Consider the following 18,181-nt stretch of genomic DNA (forward strand, 5'->3'; position numbering starts at 1 on the left):
AGCGCGGTGGGACAAATTTTACAAAATGAGATTTTGAGTTTGGACCCCTCCGTACAGGGCACTTAACCACGCCTCCTGAAGTGACGTCACGTGCGCTGACGTCAGACAAACAGTAAAAATGGCAAGTACAATACAATACATTCTGAACTGAGAGAGACGCCATGCTTCTGATTTCATTCAATCATTCACACGTAGCAATGTTACGCTAGCGGAGAACGTCTCATTCGATTATACGAGACGTGTATTAAAAATCAAATTTAGGGCATAGCTTCGGCCGCGAGCCGGCGAGAAAGCGACACGTTTGCGCAGTCCGATCGTCGCTAAATTACGCTCAACAAAGAATAAGTGAGTCAATCGTTAACACGCAGCAGTGTTATGCTAGCGAAGAACTTTGAATTCATTTATACGAGACGTGTATTGAAAATCAAATATAGGGCATACCTTGGTGCAAACATGTGTGTTCCGGTTGATATTAGATGGATTCAGTTGATGATGGGGTCTTCCACAAAGTTTGATCCATCGAAGGCATTTACTCGTACCGGGTCTTCGCTTTTGGAAAGGGTACGAATCGAAGTCCCACCGACTCGCCTTTCGGGATACCCGTCGTCACGATTACAAAGTCCGTGACGACGCCTCTTAACCATATTTTTTGTGAAATAACCCAAGTACGCGATAAAACGCTAACAAAACCTATACTGGACCACGCAATGTTGTCTGAGAAAATGGCGGGAGCAAAAAACGGGCTTTGGTCGATGCGGATCTCTGGCCTCTGATTGGTCAGTGACGCGGATTGCGCAATATCCACGGGGGGGGGGGGTCGATTGTTCGAAGCTTCATCCGATTTCCATAACGCTAAATTTTGTCGATAGTTATTACATTGCGTGCAGTACACAAGTAATGTGTTTCATTTTCTGGGGAAAATCGTTGGTCTGTAAGTGTTGTTATGAAATAATAGCAAAGTTGACCTCCACTCGAACGCCGTCCATAATGTCAACGCGTTCAACTTTGGTGAGCTTTTTAGAAGTGTCAAAAATAGGTGACCCAATTCAAATCAATTAAAAAATGGAAAGACGGATAAGCAGATAAGAACAATTATCATCATAACTCAAGATGTGTGTGCCCCGCGATCGGTTGGCGACCAGTTGAGGGCGGACCCGCTGGACCGCTCGGACGGCATCGGGACCAGGACCAGGTCCAAACGGGACGGATGACCTATTACTTTTACATTTCCTAACGTGTCCACAAGATGACGCTGTGGTCACAGATTTGCACAATTGTGCTGTAAGCCGTCGTTATTATTTGAAGATGAGTACTTTATGACTATGACATTCTAATAAGAATATTGTCTGCTTGATACCTTATCAACGTAAACGAAAGTCATCAAAGGATAACAACAATTGTTCTCGTTTTATTTTAAATGACGGCTTGAGAACATTGTGATGACGATGATAACAAGACCGAGGATAAATTTGGCCTATTGATTCGGAAATGCGTTCAATGAGGAAGTCACGTGGCTCCTCGGATCCCTTCCGGAGAATTCCGGAAAAGGCCGAACAGGCGAGCGAGCGAGTGAGCGAGTTAACTTGCGCTAGTGCAGGCGAATCGAACCGAGCCGCGCCACGCGCGCCGCCTTGACGCCGTCATTCGTCGTTCGGATACATCGAACCTTTGTGCCTGGAGCGCTGGGTGGGCGTGACGTCAGAGGATGCCGCTGCGAGACGTTCGCGGCAAAAGGTGAGCTTCTTCTTCTTCTTCTTCGTCTCTTTACGTCATTGAAAGTGCTCGCAAAGTTGATGACGTCGGGCGCGGCGGTGGCGCAACTTCCCCATACGACGTCCCAAAGTCTTTGCATTTTCCTCCCGGCGCCTGGGTGGCTTTATTTTGGGTGGGTTTTTTTTTTTTTTTTTTTTTTTTTTAAGGCTCTCTGCTCTTCCTGCAAATCCCGAAAAGGTGGCAGGGTAGAGACACCCCCCCCCCCCAGCTTACAACAGCGGGCAGAGTCTAAAAGTCACATCAGTGAATCTCTCCATCTCCGTGTTTAGAATTTGGTGCATTATGGATAGGCCGCTTATAATATTTACAATGTCTTGTGCGTAGAATAGGAGACAACTATTTGTCCCATGTTTTGCCTTTTTGAACCTTTTCCGTGTCCTCTTTGATGTTTGCGCTCCTACGTGCAATATTTCTGATGTTTTGTACAATTGTTGTTCCCCTCCTTATGCCGCCGCCCTTTTTTGGGGGGGGGGGGTTGGGGGGTCCCCCCATGATCGTAGAAGCGAAGTTGTGTTGAAACGTCACCCATGGCAAAAAGGTCAGAGGTGAGGAACCAGACAAGACCTCGACGAAAACAGGGCGGGTCACCGACACCCCCGCCTCCGGCAGCCCGAAAGGGTGACGTGCCCCCCCCCTCCCCCCGAGAAGTTGGGTCCAGGCCGAGATGGTTGAGAAGTTCCACAAACGCGTCGCTTCTCTGGTACCGGCCACAGCGGGAGGTGCGGCTATACTTCTGACCCCCTCCCACCCAGCGTGGCGCCTACTTGTTAGATTCCCCCCCCCCCCCCCGTTGGACGAGAGGGCGGCCTGCCTCCCTCCGCCCTCGTGGGCCGATCGCCACCCGGGTCCGCCGGCGAAAGGAATTTCAACTTTGCTCGTGTTCTGGCAGAGGCGGGGACACAAGTGGGTCCGTTGCTGTGTGCCTAAAGTGGTCGGTGCCGGTCCAAAGCGATCATTTACGAGCCCCGGCGTGACGTGTCCTTTTTGTGTTTTTTTTTTTGTTTTTTTTTTTTTTGCCGCAGGTCAAGATGGTGACTGACGGGGGCGGGGCCGAGGGCGTGGTCCACGTCAACGTGGGCGGGCTGAGGCGCAGCGTCCGCTGCTGCGCGCTGAGCAAATTTCCCGACACGCGTCTGGGCAAACTGCCGGCGTGCCGCTCGGAAGAGGAAATCCTGCAGGTCGGCGGGCGACAGCGTGACGAGTGACGGAAAAGAGGAATTGGGCTTTCCTTCCAAATTTCAAACTCCATTTTGATTGAGCGCCGGCCGCAAAAAGTGGCCCATTTCCGACGTTGCCGGAAGCGCACTCGCAAAGTGCTTCCAGTAATGACTCGCTACTTTCTTGACAGTAGCAGTACCTTTTTTTTTTTTTTTTTTCTCTCTCTTTTCTCAGCATCTTCGTCCAAATGAATTATTCATCAGCTTTCAGGAAATTGGACTCGGTCGCTCGTTTCCTTCCTGGTTTTTTTTTTTTTTTTTTTATTCTCGCAAAAGTTGAAATAGATTCGTTTTCTGACGTTATGTTGAAATAATAACGGGAAATCTTGAGACAATTTTCAAAAATGACGGATCAGGACCACCTGAAAAAACTGCTTCGCGTCACCTTGAAAAGGGTTCGGCGCAAAGTCCAGTCGAAGCGAAGCTATACAAATGTCTCATTTTTTTTTCTTACAAGAAATTCATTTTTGATTGACACTCGTCACATTCAAACTTGTTTATTTTCCAACTGGTGACGTGACGATCCGTGCTGGGGGGGGGGAGGGGGGGGGGAAGAAGCATCCGGACCTCTTAGGACAAAAGCGCTCCTGTGCGCCCCCCGCAGGTGTGCGACGACTACGACGCGCAGCGGAAGGAATTTTACTTCGACCGGGATCCCGCCACCTTCCCGTACGTGCTGCACTTCTACCGGACGGGCCGACTTCACGTCATGGAGGACCTCTGCGTCTTCTGCTTCAGGTTTCGGGGGGCCCGTTTCAAATGAAAATATGTACGACGGCATGTTCAGCTTGAGCGTTTGTTTGCGGGGGCAGTCAGGAGATGGACTACTGGGGCGTCGGCGACTTCTTCTTGGACTCGTGCTGCACTTTTCGCTACTACGAGCGCAAACTGGGAAGCCGGCGACGGCCCAGCTGGGACGACGACGACGACGCCGCCGCCGACGTCGTCCACGCCGAACGCGACGACATCAGGAGACTGCACGCGTGAGACCGAAAGGAGGACGGCGGTCAACTCGCGCTGATGCACTTCTTCCTCTTCCTCCTCCTTTTCGTTCCCTTTCAATTTTTTTCTTCCTCCACGCCTGCGTCTTTTCGCAGGGAGCTGCAGCGCTTCGCCGACGTCCGGTGCGGCGCCGCCCGTAAGCGTCTGTGGCTGACGCTGGAGAATCCGGGCTACTCGCTTCCCGGCAAGTTGTTCAGCGTGGTGTCCGTCGGCGTCGTGCTCGCGTCGCTGGTCGCCATGTGCGTCAAAAGCGTTCCCGAATATCAGGTACACTCGGAAACAAAGGTAGCGTCAGAAAGGCCGACTTTTCACAAGACGAGAAAAGACGACGTGTGCACTTTGGGTCTGACGTGAAATCCAACGGAACTTTTCCTGTCGGAGGTCCGTTAGAATTTCAAAAATGATTTGGTTTTGCTAAATGGCAGATTTATTTCATGACTTTCCTCAAAGTCAGAAGGAGTCCACGTCCATCTGGAGAGGATTTGCCACCGTTGGCTCGAACGGTTTCGGGTCTCCTCACGAGAGTCGGGTCGCCCCTCGCGACATTTGTGCCGCAAGCGAGCCGAGTTTGGAGGTCGCCGGCCCTTTTCGTGTCTGTCTTGTAATTTAGCCACTTTGCAAGCCGTCGGCCACTCTGCTCGTGCTCACCGTCCATTTGTTGGACCCGTTTGCGTCCCGGCCGTCGCTTCGTTGTTACCGCCTCATGTTCTTTTCTCACGATGGGCTATTTGGTCCAGTGGACCGGTCTCTGCTGAAGGAAAAGCAGCCCCAAATCTATTGCGCAGTTGGGATGGTGTTCTCGGCTTCGCTGTTTTGCCAAAATGAAGGTCCTTGTCCCTGCGTGGAAAAGTGTTTCCGAGTCGAGGCTTCTTCCCGGCAAACTGGCCTTTCAGCCTGCGACGGCGGGGACGACGACACTTTTCACGCCACGCCGGCATCCTCACAAGGTCTTTTGCTTTTGGCCTCGGTGTGACGTGTACATTTGGGACCCTTTGGGACCATTTGGGACCCTTCGTCTCAGCAGTCTTCCTTCCTGAGCGTCACCGTTGCTTGCGCGTTACCGTTTCCAAAGGTGCACCTTCAGGCATCTGGAAACCTCACCCGGGGGGGATGAACCGGAGTCCAGAAAGTCCACAATTCTCTTTCTGATATCGCGGCCGCTTTCTTTTGACTTTCCCACGTTGTGCCGCAAAGACGCAGATTTCCGGTGCGCGTTGCGAATGCAGTCGATGAAGCCGTCCAAAACTTGTGAGGACACCACATCGGCCCCTGCGTTGTTTGCTTCTGATTTTGATGACGGTCATGAAAAGTGCACACTGGTCTTTGCGTGGCCGTTTCTTCCGGTTTCAACCGCTTGGGCAAACTTTACAATGTTTGACGTTTACGATAACGCCAAGGATATTTTCAACCTTATTCGCCGTGCATCGGGTTTACGATATTTGGGCCCGGCGCCGCAGACCTTCGCCCGCGGCGCGAGGTCGACGGTCGACGCCGTGGAAGCGCTCAGCGCCTGTTGGCTCACCTTGGAGGCAAGTGGGAACGTCGCTCTCGGTGTTTGGACGTACATTGATGTCAAAGTCAAGGCCCGCTGTAGCGTTTCTGTGTACTTTTTTCCACGGGCGCGCAGGTGTTGCTGCGTTTCCTGCTGTCTCCAAACAGGAAGCGTTTTTTGCTCCGCCCCCTCAACGCAATCGACGTGGCGTCCGTCCTTCCGGTCTACGTGACGCTCGTCTGCGAGCGGACGCTCGGCGACCGATCGCGGGGACGCCCCCTCCAGGTAGCGAGGCGTGACCCGACCGAGCCCCGCCCCCCGCTTGCCCCTCCCCCTCCCGTCTTCCCCTCCTGTCGTCCGTCAGGTTTTCCGCCTGTTGCGGCTCTTCCGGGTGCTGAAGCTGGCTCGCCACTCCGCCGGCCTGCGCTCGCTGGGGGCCACGTTCAGGGTGAGGGCGCCCAGAAAATAATACAAGCCAAAGCGTGCCTCCAAAAAACGTTGACAACCAAATGTGTCAGGTTACAAAATAGACGCGCGACATCCTCCAAAGCCACCGACTAACTCAGGCGAAGCACACGTGCCAAAACAAATTGGAGCGTTTCCACGCGCGCACAACTTGAAAGGCATCAAAGAGCAACACTTGGCGTGAAAAGAGCAAGACGGCCCTCTGACGGTTTTGCCTGTCCTTCCTTCCCTCCCGGCCCGCAGCACAGCTACCGCGAGGTGGGCATCCTGCTGCTCTATCTGGCCGTGGGCGTGTCCGTCTTCTCCGGGATGGTCTACACCGCCGAGTACCAGGAAGTGAGTCGCTGCGCTACGTCACTTCCTAGCTTGACAGGCGGCTGCGGCCGACCTCGTTCCTCGTTCCGTCGTCGCAATGGAACCGGCTGGCCAAGAAGTGAATTATTTGAGTCAAATCGTGCTTCACGGGTTACGCGATATATATATATATATATATATATATTTTTTTTTTCTTCTTTCTCCTCCCCCCGTGCGCGTCCGCCCTCAGGACTCGGGCCTGGACACCATCCCGGCGTGCTGGTGGTGGGGCACCGTGAGCATGACGACGGTGGGCTACGGCGACGCCGTGCCCGTCACGGCCGCCGGCAGGCTGGCGGCCGCCGGCTGCATCCTGGGGGGCACCCTGGTGGCGGCGCTGCCCATCACGCTCATCTTCAACAAGTTCTCGCACTTCTACCGCCGACAGAAGGCGCTCGAGGCGTCCGTCCGCGACCCCCCCCCCCCCCCCCCCCGGGACAACCGCAGCGACGTGGAGCACGCCGTCGGCCGCCGCGACCCGCCCGCTTCCATTCAAAACAAATAAAATGAAAAATTTGACATGCAAAAGTTAAAATAAAAAATGTTAAGCAGATGGAGTTCTCAATTTTTTTTTGGACGGATTTTTGTGTGTGGAAACGTCAGCGTGAAGCAATTTTTGTCATCTGATTTCTCAATTTCAATTTCTAACAACGACTTGTTCAAAATGTTGCAACCGAGACACAAAATTTTGCTTCTCTGCTTGTCATGGCAATTCCGCGTCGTGTATCGCGGCAAAATGACGCAAAAGCAAAGAAGAAGCCCAAGAAAAAGCTTTTTTGTCTTTATTGTGTTAAATACAACAAACATCAAAATCTGAAACGCGACAATAATTTCAAATCAGCGTTTTTGGCGACAAAGCGTTCATCAACGGGAAAGGAAACGGTAAAAGAAAAAAAAAGGAATGTTTGGCGAAAAGCTTCGTTTTGCCGTACGATCTCTGCGGAAACTCTTCCGGATTTTACGCAAGAACTTTGCGACGCGGTGGGAAAGCTTTGCGCTCGCTCGCTCGCTCGCTCGCTCGCTCATTGACTGACTTTGTTACGTGCTTGGTTCATTTCACGATTCACGCTAAGCAATCGCCGGCCAATCAATTCATCAAATTGATTCCTTAATGACTGCAATCTTAGCCTCCAAACAGCCAACCAATCGAGTCCGCAACCGACGAATAAGTCGAGATGATCTCGCCCGACGACGGAGGACATCTTGGCCATTTACGCGGAAACTCCGGAAACATTTGAAAAGATTCCACTTGATGGAATTTGCACCCCCCGGCCAAAGATTCTTTATGTCAATGAAACGAACGAGCGCACCTCGTTTGAGTTCCTCTTTAAAGTTTGAAACGCGTCCCTGAAACCCCAAACCGGATCATTTGCATCTTACAGTAAACAACAAGAAGAAGAAGAAGAAGAAGAAAAAAAAAAAAAACATTCCGGCGTTTTCGCCTCCAGTGCTTTCGACTCGCATTATTTCCCTTTCTCCGCCGCAACAACAAATGAAAAGAAATGCTAACGGGAATCACAGACAACTCGACATTTCCAGCTCTCGGATGACAAGTTCAAAAAAAAAAAAGTACGCGCCCCCTGCGGGCCGCAGGGGGGGAATTCCCAAAATCCTCCTGCCCCAAAATATCAAAGGCTGCAGGTGCATCTCCAGAAATGATAACAGTGTACATCATTTATTGCTAAATTATTCACAAACAAAGCACTTTTCCTCTCCTCAGTAACGTTTGGGTTTCTAGGGGCGCGTCAAAGGTGGCTTCTCATAAATAAAATCTCGACTGAACAGCAGAAATGGATGAAATTCTAGCGTCACTGAGATGCACCCGTCCGTCTATGACGATACTATGAAATCGTATATATCGCCCAGCGAACGAGGTATCATTTTTTGCACAAAATAGAAATTTGTGGCTGGAACGTGTGCTTGAAATCTGTTGAATTTATGACTTTGACCATCTCCTCTGGCTACGCGAATGAAACGCACCTTTGCAAAAAGTCCAGCTGCCGCTTTTTCTTTTTTTTTTTTGCTTCGGCGCCTCACTTCACAAGTTGTGCTGTCGTCTCTTCTTGGCCTCGATGGCGTCCAGGATGGGTTTCCTCTTGGCCTGGTAGCGCTGGCGGATTTCCTCCATTTCTTGTTCCATCTGCGGGTCCAACGCGGCCAGACGCACGCGCAGATCCTCCACCGACCACGAGCCGGCCTGCGAACATCGCCACACGTCCCCCCCCTTACGCCTCTTAAGAAAGAACGAAAGAAAGCTCGGGAGAGTTTTAAATTCCATAAGTTCTGTAAACCAATACTGCACGATCAATATAGTTGGTTGTCAATTCATCAATTACCGTAGGTTCCGTATCCGGAAGTAAAATAAGCATTTCCCACCACCCCCGCGCCTCCATGCCGGTAGCCAGCGGCTGCGGAAAAGGGTCAACTTTTGCTTTGGACCTGCGTATAATCCTCAAGTCGAGGGTCTACCGCACACCGGGAACGAGGGCGACCGCTCGACTTCTACTTTTCTGGTCTCGACCCGTCCGACGTTTCCATTAAAGGTGGCAAATTGCGGCTATTTGGAGTCACTCTCGAACGCCGGCTTTGAATTATTTCAGCTCAAAATCCGCTTCTCTGTCGGAGTCACTTTTGTATTGGCTTTGTTCATATTTGGACTTTGCTCTGATCGGTTCGTCAACAGCGCGGGCCCGAAAGGCAAGAAGTAGGCGGAGCTCTTGGCGAGTGACGTCGACAAACCAAAGAAATCCCGATGAGCTGATTTCAGGCCACCGGGCAGGAAAACGTCAAGTCACTGGGGAATGCGCCACCGTTTGTATTCTCGTTTCACGCGTGGACGTGACCTCCCGAAAGACGCCAGCCTTTAAAGTGACAAAATTCTTCGGTGCCCCGAAATATTAGCCAGCGCCATGCGTTTGTTTTCGTTTGGATGGGACGCTTTGGGTTGAAGAATTCACCGGAAGCCGTCGCCACGTTTGGACCTGGCTTGCCTTTCCGAGCCCATTTGTGCTTATTTTGTGGGAGAGATGACATTTTCAATATTTCATAGGCCGGCCCCCCACCCGCCCCCACTCACCAGGTCCAGATCTCCTTCCGCCAGCGCTTTGCGCTCCTCCGCTCCTCCATTTTGACCGCCGGCCTCCTTCTCCTTCTGCTCAAAGTATTCCAGGAAGGACGGCTTGGACGGCGGCGAATTCTCGTCCGTCCCTGACAACCATACAAAAGCAGGAAAAATTGGGGGGGGGGGGAATAAAAATAAAATGTGCATTTTGCTCTCCTGAAAAACATTTTTTTTGTAATTTGGTCACATTGTGCTTTTCACTTGACTTCATTCCCGTCAATATTCTCATTTGTATTTCATAACATTCCAATCGCATTGGTAATTTGGTGTGTCTAGCGACTTTATTTCAATCAAGTAAAATTAGACTAAGATACAAAAAAATGGAACTTTTTTTTATCAGAACAAAATCAAGTCAAAATATTACTCCAAAGTTTGAATTTTTATTTATTTATTTTTTTCCCCCTGGCTTTTGAAAACATTTCATATAGTTTTGTTTTGACTCTCAAGCACGCATAGAAAATATGCATTGCTACATGTCCACGATATCGAGGTGGCGCCGGAGCGCCTCGCGAATACGAAAAGCGTCGACTTTTTTCGCCGGCTCGAGTTCCGCGTAAGCCCCCCACCCGGCAAATCCAGAAGGACTGGGTCGGTATCGACCCGCGGCGCCGAGAAGTCGGGTTACCTCGCAATCCGTTGCGGCGGACTTCCGACTCCCAAAATGAAGCCCGTTGACGGTGGATATCAAAACCTGATCGATTTGAAATTGAGGGGAGAAGGTTGAACTGTCGGATCGTTCAAATAACGACGGCGGATCTCGTGTTCGCGACCACCTTCTGGGCCCGTTTCGGTTGCAACTTTTTTGGAGGAAATTTTTCCCTCTCAAGCCGCAAGTTTGGATTTTGGTCCAAAAGCCGACCGTTTCTCACAATGTTTGCAGCCTGCAAGCGAACCCGAGAGCGAAGCTCACACGACCGGACCGGAAGACGTGCGCGAAGGGCAACTTATTGACAAACGACTAATGGCCGGCACGGGGCACTTCGTCTTCCCTTTTCGAGCGTTCCCGTGCCGTATTGAGCGAAATCCATCCGGAGAGATAAAAGCAACCCGAGCGTCTGCTCGCGTCTATTTTGGAGCGCTTTATTTTGGGCGTGTGATGACGCTGGGCTTTTCTTCCCCCTCCGGATGATTTTTCTTTGTCTCTGCAACGTCCGGCATTTTTCAGGGAAAGAAAAGAAAATCATCACGCTGGTCATTTCAAAACGCGCAACCTCCCCATTCCCATCTTTGCCCTTTTCCACAGCACACACAGGCAGGCTGCACACACGCCGAACTAGTCGGCCCCCAAACACAAAATTCTTGTTCCGACTCCGACTGCGGGCTTCGCTTCCCGACGATCGGACGGAGCGCCTGGTGGTTCTGTTGCGTTTGTGGGCCAAATCGTCTTTCGATTCTTCTCCCCAAACGCGTCCGTAGCTCATCTACCAAATTCTGTTTTTTTTTTTTTTTCATATGTTCACGGCTCACACGCGCCATTCCGACGACAAAATGTTGTTTGGAAAGGTCCGAACGGAGCGCATCACGTGTCAGCATGTCAGAGAGGTATTCGGACCGAGCGGGGCAGCCGGAAGGCTCGCGAGAGCCGCGGGAGAGCCATCGGAACCTAAAACGAGATGATTTCCCCGATGCAAAAATATCAATTCATTGATAACCTTAAATATATGGAGGAAAAACAACTTCTTTTGATCGCAACACACGGGGGCGCTCTCGACTTCTGACGGTTGACGCGAGGGTGATCGCACGGCCGCCTCTGGTGGCTGCTAACGTAACACTCGAGGCCGCCCGTTCGATATCTGCCACGACATGTGATCAATCGTCACATTAATCGACAGCTATATTGATCATCGATTTGTTGTTTACAGACAAACTTTAGCTTCTCATCTGCAAATTCAAAATTTCTATTTCTACATATTTGCATTTGCATTCAAAATAGGACATCCTTTTGGAAAACAATCATCAACATTTTTTGCCAATTTCCTGACGGACGTTACGCAGCAAACCCGCAAGTGGATCCTCATCTTCGAAACGCTCATCCCGTTTATACTCGGGCGCCAAATCACTATGATTTTCAGAAGAAATGAAACTACCCACCCCGGAACGATGCCGCTCATTCTTCCCCGAATGCCTTCTCCGATTCAGATAATCAGTCTGCTTTCACGGAGGATGACAGAAACGGGAGAGTATTCAAGTAGCTCGTGTGAGAATCAATGAGTTATTAAATTAATGAATCGATTGCTGCACCTCAAGCTGCATTGATTGAATTCTTTCCCAAGCAAGTACTTGACGAAATACGCCACTGAATATTCCAGTCGTGGGATAAAAAAAAAAAGATTTCTCAGTACTAAATAACAACAGCAACACGTGACAAAATAAGGTGCAGATAATTTTACGTCCACTAGGGGTCGTCGTAAAGACGTTCAAGACCAGGAGTGGCCAAGATCTATTTTTCAAGAAGCCAAAATCCCACAATCTACCCCCTTTTTTTTTTTTTTTTTTTTTTTTTGTTAAGTAGACTGGTGTTGTATTCAACTTTAAAAACTGCTTTCCTTACATGTTCAATTTCACATTTGAAGTGAATCATTTACGTAGAGTTGAACTTCATTTTCCGACATTTATGGGAAGTGGAAGCGTTCAAAAATATTGAAGACACTTTAGGACTAAAACTTCAGCGCGGGACACGTAAAATGTGAGTAAATGGAAGTAATGAGTGCAAACACGTTGCGACGACGGCGAAGTACTTTTCATGGTGCCCGCGTCGTCGTCACTGTCGTCGTCGTCCGAGTTGATGACCATGGTCCCCAACTGCGAGCGCAAGGTGCCCGCCTCGTCGCCGGCGCGCATGGTGACGTTGTCGCCCGGGGCGGCTCTCACCATGGTCCCCTGGTCCACCTCGTCCTCTTCCTGGGATGCGGAGAAATACAGTCAAGGGTCAAGCGTGAAAAAAAACAAACAAAAATATTTGCAAGCGTACGGAATTGTCGTCGTCGTTTTCGTTGTCGTCCGCGTGCGCCGCCGCCGCCGCCGCCTCCCGCCGCTTGGCTTTAATGTCCATGGCGTCGCTGATGAGCGCCCTCAGGATGCCGCTGGGCTTGGCCGCCTTGATGAAAGCGTGCTGCATCGGACGATCAAAATCTCACAATATTGTCCCTTCTTTTCTGTTCCATCTTTTTTTTCCCTATAGATAATCATGTGATATTGTCTCTCTTTTTTTTTTTTTTTTTTAAAAAAAAAAATGAATTTCCACCACACAACTTTAAAATTGTAATATTTCAATATGACATCCCAGTATAGCGTATTTAGGTGATTGGTACTTGTAAAGAATTTCTTTGATTTTGAGGCGGGGCTACCTGCAGCAGTTGCGTGGCGGTGGCCCGGTTCTCCGGGTTCTTCACCAGACATTGGCTCACAAAGTCCCGGAAATGGGGCGACCACACGTCCGGGTTGCGGAACGTCGGCGGGGGGTTGGTAGGGATCATGAAGATGGCCTGAAAGAGGGCGGAGACGGGCGTCAAACATGACATGGAGCGTTCGGGCTGGCTTTCGCCCTTGGGTGAGTTTGCCCGTCCGCCTCACCCTCATGGGGTGGATGTCGGCGTAGGGCGGCTTCCCCTCCGCCATCTCGATGGCGGTGATGCCCAGCGACCAGATGTCCGCCACGCAGTTGTAACCGATCTCCTGGATCACCTCGGGCGCCATCCAGAAGGGCGTCCCGATCACGGTGTTCCTCTTGGCCATGGTGTCCTGCCACCGGCGAGAGGGGTGAGCGAGGCGGGCCGGGCACGGCGGAAGCGGCGGGCGGCGGACCCACCGTCAGCTGACCGGCGACGCCGAAGTCGGCCAGCTTGGCCTGACCCTCCGTGTTGAGAAGGATGTTGCCCGCCTTGATGTCGCGGTGGATTTTCCTCATGAAGTGAAGATACTCCAAGCCCTTCAGCGTCGACTGAAGGATGCTGGCGATCTCCTCCTCGGACAGCTGTGCGCGCAAAAAAAAAAAAAAAAAAAAAAAAAAAATCAAGCATTTGGACAGGGCACACGGCGGCATCAGCGTCGTTTTCATCTGTCCAGTCCAAAGGTTGTCAAACCACAGCAGCGCCTTGACATACATGTTGAACTCGTAAAATCACCACAATTGGAACTCAAAATATTCTTCTTCTTCTTCTTCTCAGATCATTGAGACAAAGTGAATACCTGGAATTGTCTTATTAATGGGAAAAAATAGCACTTCCCAGAATGGTATGAAATTGAGGAATGCGTCGCAGACGGAGTTTCCTCCTCTAAATATATTCGCCAAACGGGACCCAATGTCGCTTCCTAATTGGAGGCAAGGGGGCGGGGCTTTGCAAGGACCATCTTACATTGAAAAACTCATCGATGGCATTTCCCATTATAGGCTAGGATTAAGCTAGCGGACCGTTTGAAAACATCATATTTCTTTTGACGGTAAAAAGTGGAAGCAGCAGCGAAGAGCTTGAAAGCAACTTTCTCCGCGATTGGTCACGAAATGCGGCTTGGAGTCTCAAATGAGTCAACTTGGGCATTCATAGCGGATGACGCGTATGAATATTTCCCCACACCGTCGGCGAAGGCGTACCGTTTTGCCGCGTATGCGAATGATGTCGGAGACGGATCCCGCCCCGCAGTACTCCATGACAATCCACAGGTCGCTGTTCTTGAAGTAGCTGCCGTAGTAGCGCACCACATGTGGACTGAACGAAATGCTTGTTATGGGGGGCACATTGTTGGCAGTTATGAACACAGACGATTGTGAATGGAAACATAAACGTACAGTAAATGATTGTTATGCATGTAAATTGTTAAACGTTTCATTCATTTACATCAACCCAAAAATGGAATTTTTAGAGCAATTGAAACTAAATTCATCATTTCTAAATATATTACATGAGGAAAAAAAAAAAAAAAACAGGAAATGAGTTTTAATAGACAGGCAAGAATTTTTCCCTCTTAAAAGTATCTTCATAATGTATGAGGACTGATAATGGACAAAAAGGTTTGTATTCCAAGTATGCCATGATGTACGTAATTACTCAGTAGTTACAAACATAAACGTTGTGGAAAAACAAATCTTGACGTTATATTCATGACGGACACGGGTGAGCAGTGACCAAGATGTCGGCCCAGCCCGGGCCATCATAGGCCCGCTCGAGGCTTCGATTGCTTCCGCCGGGATCACCGATAACGACACGAGTTATACGAGGATATCAAGTGATGGGTTGAAAGGAACTCAAGAGTAGCGAGCGCGGCTTGGCTCGGTTTCCACGCGCTGGCCGCTGCCTTTCTTGTCTTGTCCTATTGGTTAGTGTCTCCCACCCCAGTCCACAAATAAGTACACGATTTAACTTTTGAGCACGTTACTCGTCGCCGTGTCCGTTCTTTTCCCCTAAAACTCTTTTCTGTGCAGCTGCGTTTTCAATCAACGTCACGATCGTTAACAAAAATGAATAAACAAGGTTCCAGCAGAAAAGGCCGAAAGAAGCAGCTCTTGATGGTTTTTGCCACCTGTTGCATTGCTGCATGATGGAGATCTCCTTGATGATTTCCTGCAGGTCCGACTCGACGGGAACCTGCTTGATGGCCACGATCTCGCCCGTCTCGCGGTAGTGAGCCTTGAACACGCAGCCGTACGACCTAGACGGACGGGCGCGCACGTCACGGGGGAAGTGAGCTTGCGAAACGGGAAGCGGGGCGCCTGTCAGCTCGCCAACGGTGCACCACTCACCCTTCGCCCAACTTCTCCAGCACGTCGAAGACTTCCTCGGGCTGCTTGGTCAGGCTGTCCTCGCTCAGCTTCTTCATATGCCTTCACACGCACACACAAAAGCGTGTCAAATCCATTTTCTCCAAAGAAATTGAAAAATTGCGTACAGGAGCGCACATTCGCTGACACGCGACATCGCGTTGCGTTTGTGTTTTAGATGCATCCCTTCTATTCTACTTTATGATTTTGCGAGATCATTTGGGTTGGAATTGCCCAAACTGCCCCCTTTTCAAGCTATTCGTGTTGCTCTTTTCCGCCAAGATTGAAGAGGGTCGCGATCCTCATTATTATGCGACATGCTTTGAGCGGATCGCTCAACTTTCCCCGTTTGAATACGGAAAACAGCGTCAGCAGGGTCCTGATCGAAGCTGGAGGTGACGAAACAATCCTAGAAATGTGGCTCCAACACCCCACAGCCTGACTCTGTGCGGCGGACTTAAGGGAACACAAACGGCTTCTGACACATGCCAGCCCGCAAGATCACGAGCTCACCCGACCGCGGTGATGTCGTTTTACACATGAGCGCCTCGCTCGGACTTGTTGCGGACGCGCAACACGTACGGGGGAAAGCCAAGTGGCCGGCGTCTGCTATTCGGCCTGCTACGGACCACAGAGAACGAACGCACGTGATCGACAGATGGAAGTGCCTCCGTCGGACACGCCCGCGCAGTCCCGGCGCCTCGATTTTCAGGATTTCAGAGCCACGGTTTACACATGTTTCTTTGTTTTGTTTTTTTTAACTGAAATTCTGGAGACTTCTCTGTGGTGTGAAAGAATTCTTTGGGGCCTCAACCTCAAGTATTACCGTACGACAAAACAAATGTAAACTTTAACGGCCGCACTTTTGTAGCTCGGCAGCAGCTGACCTTGAAAGCCAAAAATGCCGTTCAGGTGGGTTGACTGGACTTGCGGAACTTGGAGGATACTTTGCCTGTAAACTCCCTTCAGTATGCAGCGGGCGAACACACCTTGGAATGTGGCTAAAACCAAAACTGGGACAGATTTGATTTCGCTTGAAACAGCAGCAGACGCGCGCGCGTGTTGGTGTAAAGCAACTCGACCAACACTTCCTGCAGTCTACCAGAGCGACTAGTAACGTGGGTAATGGATAGGTTTCCAATGACGTCACCACCACCGGATAAATTAACGAGAGAAAAAAACTTCAGGCTTCACCCATCACCCGTGTTCTCTGACCTCCATGACACACAAGATGGCGTCATTGGAACCCTCTCCATAGACTGGGAGGACGAGGACGGAAACTCATCTGCCATTGGCCCGAGTGCTGCTCATGACGTCACCGCAACAGTTTTTAAAGCAAAGCCGGAGGAGGACGCCCGTTACCTGCGAGGATGGTTCCGCATTTGGACTTTGTCTTTGTTCTCCATGCTCGGCGCTGCGTCTCCCCCCAACCCACCCCCGCCCGCCCGCCGGTCGAAGACGTTCACAACGGCCAAAGCGTCCGGCAGTTCCCGGCCGCTCGGTGGCTAACAGCTAGCGCGCTAGTTGGCTAACAGTTAGCCCGCCGCCGCCGCTTACAACCGCTCGTTGGACGACAAAACAAAGTAAAGATGCCGCCTCGCTCGTCACATTTTCAGGCGAGGTGCCGCAGTTCCTCTCGGAGACGGGCGACCCGTCGACGCCGCCATGCCGCTCCCGGCTCCGTGCAACTTTGGACTTGTTGAGCGGAGCGCCGGGACACTTTGAAAGGGGAACCAGGAAGAACGAAGAAGAACGAACAGGAACGAAGAAGAACGAAGAGGAAAAGCAGCCAGCCCGACAGAGGATGCGGTGACGGACGACGCCGACGGAGGGCGCTATTTGAAAAGGGGGAGAAAAAAAAAAAAAAACTCATGTAAATACGAAAAGCACATGAAAAGATGCATTCTCCCGTGGAAATACTTTATCTCCCCCCCCCCCAAAAAAAAAAAAAAAAAAATTGGACTTTTTACCGTTACCTGTAACGATATATTTTGAAAAGTGATTGACTGAATTTGATCCATAACGGTAAACACAATCTGCCGAATTGTTGATTTAGAAAATCAATTTTCCGGAAATAAACACTTGAATAGCACTTGTCGTTCAAAATGCAACATTTTTTTTCCACAAGAAAAGGAGTGGCGTTTTTTGTCCACGTTAATAGTGTCTTTGTGCGTGTCTTTTCCTCGCAGATCGAGGCAAATTCCATATTGGGGAGGACCTCGCCTGGACACATCACAGCGGTCCGCTTTGAGACGGAGCCGCAAAGTCGATGGAGACTCTGCTGGCGGTCCCGGTGCGTCTCCGTCCGGCACCGAGGCAGACCGAGCGAGGCTTCCGCGGGACGGTCGGCCGCCCTTTGCCCACCGTGGCGGACGTCGATCCCGCTCTGGTGCCTCGGCGGAGACGCCACACGATCCCGCTTCTCAATTGTTTGAGGTCCTGCGATGCGCAAAAGCAACAACAACAACAACAACAAAAGGACCAACAGACTCAGCAACAGGGTTTTTTTTTTTTTTTTTTTCCTTTTTCATTTGAAGTCACACCGATTTCAACATTTTACTCAATACATTTGATGCATTCGGTTTGATTTTGCTTGTATGTCTGCACTAATAAGTTCTATTTTATTGCACGGTGGTAAGATGACAATAAATGGCATTCATCTCCATATGTGATTTTCCCCTGTTGCTTAAGAGGCATTTTCTGTCGTGACGTAATAGTGTATCGGCTGCACGCTGACACAACAGTTGCGTACACTTTAGTTTGACACGTGCCATGAAAGATGACAATTCAGATCCGCTTATAAACGTTGAATTGTGAGAGCGACACAGCCACGCAGCAACATAACGTGCCCTCTCCGCAATCCGGAACCTTCGCGGCAGAAAGTACAACAGCACTGATCCACTTTTTTGGTGACATTTTCATCGGCGGAAGACTCTCTGGAGGTACGGCATGTTCGTGCACATTTAATACGTCGCTTAGTAAGCCTGCGCTCGCGGTTGCGT

At 50.4% G+C, this 18,181-nt stretch overlaps 2 protein-coding genes across 5 annotated transcripts; one reads left to right on the forward strand and one right to left on the reverse strand.

Annotated features, from left to right (window-relative positions):
* The first annotated feature begins 381 nt into the window (after window positions 1-381).
* Window positions 382-6,849, forward strand: LOC133507967 (potassium voltage-gated channel subfamily S member 1-like). 3 transcript variants are annotated; one of them, XM_061833593.1, is made up of 10 exons: window positions 382-1,734; window positions 2,796-2,951; window positions 3,595-3,728; window positions 3,803-3,973; window positions 4,088-4,259; window positions 5,390-5,521; window positions 5,620-5,769; window positions 5,849-5,932; window positions 6,193-6,382; window positions 6,494-6,849. In XM_061833593.1, the coding sequence occupies exons 2-10, from the start codon at window positions 2,802-2,804 to the stop codon at window positions 6,811-6,813; spliced, it is 1,503 nt and encodes a 500-aa protein (XP_061689577.1). In that variant the 5' UTR covers window positions 382-1,734; window positions 2,796-2,801; the 3' UTR covers window positions 6,814-6,849. The 3 variants fall into 3 exon arrangements, with proteins under 3 accessions (XP_061689577.1, XP_061689578.1, XP_061689579.1); XM_061833594.1 differs by having other exon boundaries at window positions 383-1,734; window positions 5,450-5,521; XM_061833595.1 differs by having other exon boundaries at window positions 387-1,734; window positions 6,193-6,285.
* A 221-nt stretch (window positions 6,850-7,070) lies between these two features.
* LOC133507456 (serine/threonine-protein kinase 4-like) lies at window positions 7,071-16,702 on the reverse strand. Of its 2 annotated transcripts, none has more exons than XM_061832471.1 (11): window positions 16,542-16,702; window positions 15,162-15,242; window positions 14,942-15,070; window positions 14,016-14,130; window positions 13,233-13,397; window positions 12,998-13,165; window positions 12,772-12,909; window positions 12,396-12,536; window positions 12,163-12,325; window positions 9,380-9,510; window positions 7,071-8,500 (listed from the first exon to the last, which is right to left on the reverse strand). In XM_061832471.1, exons 1-11 carry the CDS (start codon window positions 16,583-16,585, stop codon window positions 8,342-8,344), a joined length of 1,434 nt encoding a protein of 477 aa, XP_061688455.1. In that variant the 5' UTR covers window positions 16,586-16,702; the 3' UTR covers window positions 7,071-8,341. The 2 variants fall into 2 exon arrangements, with proteins under 2 accessions (XP_061688455.1, XP_061688454.1); XM_061832470.1 differs by having other exon boundaries at window positions 7,071-8,527.
* Window positions 16,703-18,181: the final 1,479 nt, after the last annotated feature.

This window comes from Syngnathoides biaculeatus, chromosome 10, assembly GCF_019802595.1.
Source record: "Syngnathoides biaculeatus isolate LvHL_M chromosome 10, ASM1980259v1, whole genome shotgun sequence".
Classification (NCBI taxonomy): domain Eukaryota; kingdom Metazoa; phylum Chordata; class Actinopteri; order Syngnathiformes; family Syngnathidae; genus Syngnathoides; species Syngnathoides biaculeatus.

Coding starts and splice junctions, on each gene's coding strand:
- LOC133507967 (XM_061833593.1), top strand. CDS start 2,802: ATGGTGACTGACGGGGGCGGGGCCGAGGGCGTGGTCCACGTCAACGTG. Junction 3,729..3,802: donor CTCTGCGTCTTCTGCTTCAG/GTTTCGGGGGGC, acceptor TTGCGGGGGCAG/TCAGGAGATGGACTACTGGG. Junction 5,770..5,848: donor CGCGGGGACGCCCCCTCCAG/GTAGCGAGGCGT, acceptor GTCGTCCGTCAG/GTTTTCCGCCTGTTGCGGCT.
- LOC133507456 (XM_061832470.1), bottom strand. CDS start 16,585: ATGGAGAACAAAGACAAAGTCCAAATGCGGAACCATCCTCGCAG. Junction 12,910..12,997: donor CCGACATCCACCCCATGAGG/GTGAGGCGGACG, acceptor GCCCTCTTTCAG/GCCATCTTCATGATCCCTAC. Junction 12,326..12,395: donor AAAACGACGACGACAATTCC/GTACGCTTGCAA, acceptor TCCGCATCCCAG/GAAGAGGACGAGGTGGACCA.